The sequence below is a fragment of the Cebus imitator genome, unplaced genomic scaffold, assembly GCF_001604975.1.
Source record: "Cebus imitator isolate Cc_AM_T3 unplaced genomic scaffold, Cebus_imitator-1.0 Scaffold73, whole genome shotgun sequence".
NCBI lineage: Eukaryota > Metazoa > Chordata > Mammalia > Primates > Cebidae > Cebus > Cebus imitator.
This window is the reverse complement of record NW_016107388.1, coordinates 6994857-7003265: the sequence shown is the minus strand read 5'-3', so window position 1 is coordinate 7003265 and position 8409 is coordinate 6994857. Positions and strand designations below refer to the sequence as shown.

The 8409-nt window shown below is 44.9% G+C and overlaps 1 protein-coding gene and 1 non-coding gene across 2 annotated transcripts; both read left to right on the top strand.

The window, feature by feature from the left end:
• Positions 1 to 5356: 5356 nt before the first annotated feature.
• RPS20 (ribosomal protein S20) lies at positions 5357 to 6833 on the top strand. The gene is made up of 4 exons (XM_017531821.2): positions 5357 to 5546; positions 5738 to 5837; positions 6118 to 6191; positions 6615 to 6833. Exons 1-4 carry the CDS (start codon positions 5544 to 5546, stop codon positions 6795 to 6797), a joined length of 360 nt encoding a protein of 119 aa, XP_017387310.1. The 5' UTR covers positions 5357 to 5543; the 3' UTR covers positions 6798 to 6833.
• Positions 5983 to 6049, top strand: LOC119471785. The gene has a single exon (XR_005200869.1). It is a non-coding gene; the product is annotated as a small nucleolar RNA U54 (small nucleolar RNA).
• Positions 6834 to 8409: the final 1576 nt, after the last annotated feature.

The window sequence follows — 8409 nt, the reverse complement described above, 5'->3', positions numbered from 1 at the left end:
TTTTAGAAGTGGGATGGCACTGTCATTGCAGTGAAAGACCAGTAGATGGCCGTCCACAGACCCACACGAATACCTGCAGTGAAAGTCTTCACAAGATAATTTTAAAAGAGCTGCAAAAGGCCGGGCGCGGTGGCTCACGCCTGTAATCCCAGCACTTTGGGAGGTCGAGGCGGGTGGATCACGAGGTCAAGAGATCAAGACCATCCTGGTCAACATGGTGAAACCCCGTCTCTACTAAAACTACAAAAAATTAGCTGGGCGTGGTGGCGCGTGCCTGTAGTCCCAGCTACTCAGGAGGCTGAGGCAGGAGAATTGCCTGAACCCAGGAGGCAGAGGTTGCGGTGAGCCAAGATCGCGCCATTGCACTCCAGCCTGGGTAACATGAGTGAGACTCCGTCTCAAAAAAAAAAAAGCTGCAAAAATTAGTAAAGGAAGGCTATAGAGATATTGAAAACATACACTTCATAAAGTTGTTAGAAATATTTCAAAAGTTGAAATGAGCCTGATATCTAATTCAGTTTTTCACACTAAAGTCTTCATTTGGCTGCTAGAGGAAATATCTGTTTGGTACAGCCTTCTCAGAGCGCAACTTGCTTAACACCAAAGTATTTAAAATGTGCTTATTCTCTGATTAAGACACCAGAGGGTAAGTTATTTAGAAATTGACCTAAGGCATTAGGGAGGAGCTGAAATATTCCACAAGAGTGGCTCTCAACCAGGCATGATTTTTTCCCACAAGGACTGTTGAGGATGTCTGGAGACATGTTTGCTTGTCACCAGTGGAAGAGTGGGGTTGCTCCTAGAACCAAGTGAGTATAGAGGCCAAAGATGTTGCTAAACCTTCTAAATGCATAGCACAGTCCCCCAAAGCAAATAATTATGTGGCCCCCAAAATGTCAATTGTGCTGAGACTGAGAAATCCTGATCTACCAAGATCTACCTCATGATAATGTTTATAATACTGAAAAATGGGAAAACAAGCCTAAATGCCTAAAAACAGAAGACTGGTTCCACAAATCCTAAAAGAACCATTCATACAATTCATGATGACATCGTCATTAAAAGGCACGTTGGCACCCCGCGATGGCTCATGCCTGTAATCCCAACACTTTGAGAGGCCAAGGTCGGCAGATCACCTGAGGTCAGGAGTTCGAGACCAGCTTGGCCAACACGGTGAAACCCTGCCTCAACCGAAATACAAAAATTAGCCAGGCGTGGTGGCAGGTACCTGTAATCCCAGCTACTCGGGAGGCTGAGGCAGAAGTATTGCTTGAACCTGGGAGGTGGAGGTTGCAGTAAGTCAAGATCATGCCACTGCACTCCAGCCCAGGTAACAGAGCAAGACTCCGTCTCAAAACAAAAAAGAAAAAAGAAAAAAAAAGGCATGTTGTTAAAGTACATTTATCATGATAAAATATTCTGAAAATAAAGGTTACCAAACTGTACACAGAATATGAGCCCATTTTTTATATTTCTTTAAGCCTGAGTGTGCATCTACGATTTGAGGGGCTTCATTTGACCAGTCCCAGTGGAAAGTCGTCTTTAGTCCCCACGCTTCAGTTACACTTTCTCTAGAGCTTGGCAGGGCAGCCACATTGGCCAAGGTCGACCTTGACGGCAGTGGGCCTGAGTCACAGAAGCAGCACAGCGGGTGCGTCAATAACAGGCTTTCCAAATTGTGACGGTCCCTTGGTCATCTCTTCCATTGAGTCCATTAAAAAAAAAAAAGTGCAGAAGCGGTCCCAGAACTTTGGGAGGCTGAGGCAGGAGGATACTTTGAGGTCAGGAATCTGAGACCAGCCTGGCCAACATAGCAAAACCCTGTCTTTACTGAAAATACAAAAATTAGCCAGGCATGGTGGCAGGCACCTGCAATCCCAGCTACTCAGGAGGCTGAGGCTGGAGGATCGCTTGGCTCACCCCCCCTCCCCATTGCCCCCAGTGGCTGAGATTACAGGCATCTGCCACCACACCCAGCTAATTTTTGTATTTTAGTAGAGATGGAGTTTCACCATACTGGTCAAGCTGGTCTCAAACTCCTATCCTCAGGTGATCCACCCACCTCAGCCTCACCAAATGCTGGGGTTACAAGCATGAGCCACAGCACCTGGCTCGAACATAACATTATAAAGAGAAACTGAGGGCCATAGAAGCCATTGGCTTTCAAGAGTAAAATAGGGCAAACTGTTTGAAACTAAAACTAATAAACTTTAAAATTCCCAAATCCCCTCTAGACTCCACCTCCTGATTCTAGTAGTCTACCGTCTGCTTCTACAACTTTGATTTTTTTTAGATTCCACATACAAGTGAACTCACACAGCATATTTATCTTTAGTAGAGATGAAGGGTTCACCATGTTGGCCAGGCTGGTCTCGAACTTCTGGCCTCAAGTGATCCACCTGTCTTGGCCTCTCAAAGGGCTAGGATTACACACATGAGCCACCATTCCCGTCCAGATTTTCCTTCTTTTTTAAGGCTGAATAATATTGATCCATTCAGTCTGGGCATGGTGGCTCACACCTGTAGTCCCAGCACTTTGGGAGGCTGAGGTGGGCAGATCACCTGAGGTCAGGAGTTCGAGACCAGCCCGTACAACATGGTGAAGCCCTGACTATTAAAAATACAAAAAATGGTGACGGCCATGATGGTACACACCTGTAATCCCAGCTACTTGGGAGGCTGAGGCAGGAGAATCACTTGAACCCAGGAGGCAGAGGTTGCAGTGAGCCAAGATTGCGCCATTGCATTCCAGCCTGGGTGACAGAGCAAGACTCTATCTCAAAAAATAAATAAATAAATTTAACTCAGGAGGTGGAGGTTGCAGTGAGATGAGATCTGTCACTGTGCTCCAGCCTGAGCAACAGAGTAAGACTCCGTCTAAAACAAACAAACAAACAAAAAGGCCAGCGCAGTGGGTCACACCTGTCATCCCAGCACTTTGGGAGGCCGAGGTGTGCGGGTCAGAAGCTTGAGACCAGCCTGACCAACATGGTGAAACCCCGTCTCTACTAAAAATACAAAAATTAGCCAGGCGTGGTGGTGCACGCCTGTCATCCCAGCTATTCAGGAGGCTGAGGCAGGAGAATCTCTTGAACCCAGAAGGCAGAGGTTGCAGTGAGCTGAGATCACTCCACTGCACTCCAGCCTGAGCAACAGAGCTAGACTCCGTCTCAGAAAAAATTGATCCATTCATCTGTTGCTGGATACCTACGTCATTTCCTGACCTTAGCTATTGTAAACAATGCTGCAGTAAACATGGGAGTGCAGGTATCTCTTCAAGACATCAATTTCATTTCCTTTGGGTATATACCCAGAAGTGTGATAGCTGATTCATATGGAAGCTCTGTTTTTAATTTTTTGAGGACCCTCCACACTGATTTCCAAAATATATAATATTTTCCATTACTTTTGTCTAATATTATCTTAACCATTTGTTTCCTTAGTTCCAGTCACATCAGTCATTTTCACATACCTGCTGGGCCATATTTTGCTTTTCTCTATAATGAAATTCCCTCATTTATGATCAAGGTAGTTAATTTGTTTTCACCAGTATTAAGCAAATACTTAGAGGATAAGCCTAAGAAAAAGAGGTACCAGATTTTTTATCTAAAAAAAAAATCACACTTGTACAAAAATTACAATTGTACTTCTCAATGAAATTCCTTCATTGAATTTCCAGTCGTCTTTGAGCATTAGTAAAACACGAATGCCGCTGTACATGTTCACTCAGAAGATGCACAGGCAGTACCACAGTGGTAGCTGATCGCCTCCAAGGCACAGGACAATTGCGCTTTTGTATATTTATTGCAGATGGCCATACCAATAAGTTAAAGCTCTAGGTTATGAAGTCTCATTTAGGTTTCAGCTAGCACAACAAGAATGCAGGTTTTCAGATTTTCTGCTGAAAATTCTACTAATAGAGTATTTACAGACAATGCATTACATTTAAAAATAACCGAATTGGAAAACATCCAAATTTCAACATTTAAAATAATTGTTAAAATGGCAGTAAAAAACTCAGTATGTATCATGAGCTAAAGAAACCCATTCATTAGGTATGTTCCAATTATCGCCAAATAAGACAATGCTATTATTTGATGAAAGTTTCAAACATAATTTCCTACCAAGGAACAGAAGGCAAAGCCTCAAGAAAGAGCCCTGATTGCCCAGGCGCGGTGGCTCACGCCTGTAATCCCAGCACTTTGGGAAACCGAGGTGGCAGATCACCTGAGGTCGGGAGTTCAGGACCAGCCTGACCAACATGGAGAAACCCCGTCTCTATTAAAAATACAAAATTAGCCAGACTTGGTGGCTCATGCCTGTAATCCCAGCTACCCGGGAGGCTGAGGCAGGAGAACCGCTTGAACCCAGGAGGGGGAGGTTGTGATGAGCCGAGATTACTCCATTGCACTCCAGGCTGAACAACAAGAGCGCAAACTCCGTCTCAAAAAAAAAAAAAAAAGAAAAAAGCCCTGATTGGAGGGGGTCAGAGCTCTGTCCCTTTCGGCTCAGAGCTTCAGGTGGAAAGTAATATGAGACTATTTCACTCTTCCTTCTGCCCTGTATCAAATTTCATCTCAATGATTTCCATGTACTTAGCCCCGGCTTCTTGCTCAGGTGCAGGCGAGCTCATCCTGCGCTCCATTCGCGTTTTCCACTGTACTTGGTCGCTTATTTGATTATGAACACATGCTCAGTATTAAGAAGACCTGGGGGATCTTGTCCAATGACTTTATCCAACAGAAAGGAGATGAGGTTTCAGGACTGGGTGGCTAGCCGGGTTCCAGGCCCCCAACGCGCTCGCACCCAGCATAGCTGCGGAGCCTGACATTTTCGCCTCACTTTGCAAGTGGGACGAGAAGCCATATTCAGGTCTTTTCCAGAAACAGACGTAGATGCTTCTGCTGGACTGGGAAGGCAGGAACTGAAGTATCACAAAAGGACGTTTCAGGCTATGAAAAATAACTGCGTACTAATTCTAATGTCACGTGTCCAGCTTACGAGACGCATTTATGCCCAAGCTCATGTCAGTTAAACTCAAGAGAAGTTACCATATCCTCAGAGAACGAGTTACCACTTGTTCGGTTTGTGTAGAAAGAGAAATTTGCAACGTAAAAACCAGAGTTCGCGTGCACTTTACGAGGAAGAGGTGCACCAGACAGAGGAGCTTCTCGGGTTTTCGTCTCCCCTGTTCTCCAGGCCAGGTGGCCATCTCCGCGCAGGCGGGGACCCCAGCCTTTGGGACTCCGGCTCCTCCGTGCCGACAGGGGGCGCCCGCAGCCGTGACTTTCCCGCCGACTCCACCAGTGCTCCAGCCCGGCCTCGTGCGACCGACTCTAGGGCTCGGGGCCTTTCCTCTTCCGGGGCGTGTGGAACCCGGATGCAAGCTTGCTATATAAGCGTTGCTCAGCTTCCCCGCCTTCCTCTTTGAAGAAGACGCGGTCGTAGCTGTTGTGGATCCTTAGTCCGCACGCTCCTGCTCCTGACTCACCGCTGTTCGCTCTTGCCGAGGAACAAGTCGGTCAGGAAGCCGCGCAGCAGCCATGGTGAGGCGGCGGGGTGCGGCGGGACTCCGGTTCCGAGCTCGTGCTCCTGTGGGGCACATGCCTGGGCGTGTGGGCGCGGAAGGACGCTCCTGAGATGGTGGGGGAACCCGGGAAACTTCCGGAAGACGCCTTTCTCCAGAGGTGGCAGACCACTTTTGGCTTACTGTTCTTTCTCATGTGTTTAATAATAGGCTTTTAAGGATACCGGAAAAACACCCGTGGAGCCGGAGGTGGCAATTCACCGAATTCGAATCACTCTAACAAGCCGCAATGTAAAATCGCTGGAGAAGGGTCAGTGCAGTGGTTGCGCGGTGGGGGGCGGGAACTGGACACAAAGCGGCGAGCTTCCCTCAATGTGCAGGGCGGACTAAAGCCGGCAAGTCGCTTGCTTAAAAGGGTGAAGCGTGGCGTCGAACTGCTTTCCTTGCCATTCAGCCGGCGATGAGGAGATACCTACTGTGTTGAATTACAGTGATGCTTTTATACGCTATTCTGAGCCAGCGGAAGTGGAGGGCTTAAGCCGACTTTAATTGTTGTCGTTGAACTGAGAGGTCTTTTTATTTTCCTGTAGTGTGTGCTGACTTGATCAGAGGAGCAAAGGAAAAGAATCTGAAAGTGAAAGGACCAGTTCGAATGCCTACGAAGGTAAAGTAAATCAGAGGGGCAGGAAGTAGGAGTTGCTTCTGAATATTGCGTAAATTCAGGTTCTTAACTTTGAGGGGTTAGGCTGCCAAAATGGTTAACACTGATACTGACTACAAACCCAGGTAGGAATTTTGGTAATTTCGGTTCGTAGTAAGTAGTGTTTATATGTGATTATTCCATTATTGCTGCTGTGTTCTTGGTATGGTTTGGTGCTTAACAGGCACAAACTCTTAAGGGTGATGTCCTAACATAATGAAAACAGACCTGGCATTTTCAACCTATGGCATCTGAAAATTTGTTTATGTAAAGTGGAATCGTGCCAAAGGGAAAACTAATGAGATACTTAAAAGTAATGATTTTGCGGATGTTCTTGGGGTAAGTATAAAACCATAAACACTTGGTTTCCTTTGTGTTTTGTTACAGACTTTGAGAATCACTACAAGAAAAACACCTTGTGGTGAAGGTTCTAAAACATGGGATCGTTTCCAGATGAGAATCCACAAGCGACTCATTGACTTGCACAGTCCATCAGAGATTGTTAAGCAGATTACTTCCATCAGTATTGAGCCAGGAGTTGAGGTGGAAGTCACCATTGCAGATGCTTAAGTCGGTTATTTTAATAAATTGATAGCCAATTATTAACTTTTGTTGGCTTTTGTTCAGAATATCGGCCGATTTTAGGGTTACAAAAGTGTGCTATGAGACTTTCACTTTTCAAGTGGAATATGTGGCTTATCTTACAGTGGTCTATCCTGTTAGTAGTTTGAGTCATTTGAAAACATAGTTAAATATGTGAGACCTGACCAGTTTTATTGGACACTGGCAGTTTATAACTTTGACATACCCTAGAAATTCTGGTTGGCACGGGCGTTTGTAATACACAGCCGTGATTGAAAACCTAGTGCACTAGAGGGCAAGTGCTGAAAACTAGTAACTGATATTTTGAAATTTACTTACTGTCCTTAAGGAGGAATATAAGACTGAATAACTGACTCCATGAAAAAAAAAAAAAAGGAATAATTGGCAGAGGCAGAAGTAAAATTTAAGTTTTAGGGTTTTGGGAACTAAAACATAGTCTTAAAATACTTTTCATGATTTTATTTTAAATGTAAATATATTTTTACATATGTGTATGTATACTCTAACTTTTGTTTTTTTGAGATCCACTCTAGCCCAGGCAGGAGTGCAGTGGCACAATCTCAGCTCACTGCAACCTCCATCTCCCAGGTTCAAGCAATTCTAGTGCCTCAGTCTCCCGAGTAGTTGGCAACAGGGTTTCACCCTGTTGGTCAGGCTGGTCTTGAACTTCTGACTTGAGGTGATCTGCTTGCTTTGGCCTCTCAAAGTGCTGGGATTACAGGCATGAGGCACCATGCCTGGCACATTTTCACTTTCATATTTTATTAAAATATTTATATTTTCACTGTTTTAGAGACAGGATTTTACTGGTCCAGGCTGTGGTAACTGGATCAGTGGTATGATCACTGCAGCCTTGACCTCCTGGGCTCATAACAATTCTCGTACCTTAAACTGCCCAGTAGCTGGGACTCAGCAGGCATGTGGCTACTATGCTCACTCAGCTAATTGTTTTTTGTAGAGATGGGGGTTTTGCCATGCCCAAGCTGGTCTCGAACTCAGACTCAAGCCATCAGCCTATAGTAGCCTCCCAAAATGCTGGTGTTAGGGGAGTGACCCATTGCACCTAGATTGGAATTTATAATCAGACAGATACCTTACACATTTGCTTAATGGGGAAAGTTTCTATAGATTTATTTGGAAATACAAAACATCTACAAATTGTATGGTTAAGAAAATTTTTGATATTTTTTAACAGGACCAAAGTTGGGTGATCCATGTCTTTGGATTTGGGCCTAGACTTTAACTGTGAACTCTGCTATCTTTTCAAGTTGACCTTAAATTGAGGTTTCTGTATACAACCAACTGCATACTAGACACCTGCAACTCACAGCTGAAAAGCTAACATGTCTAAAATGAAATCTTCACTCCCAGAACATCTGTGTTCTGTGTCTCAATCCGTTGTCCACTGAAGTTGAACGGTTCGAACGTTGGAATCACCCCTTACCCCTCTCCTACTGCCGTTAAACATCCAATTCCTTTTGAGTCTACTGTACTTAGATCTCAAGACAAATCCATCAAGGATTTGAATGGAACTGAGTCTGGAATGAACTATGCCACATTGCTAAACTTAAAAATTTGT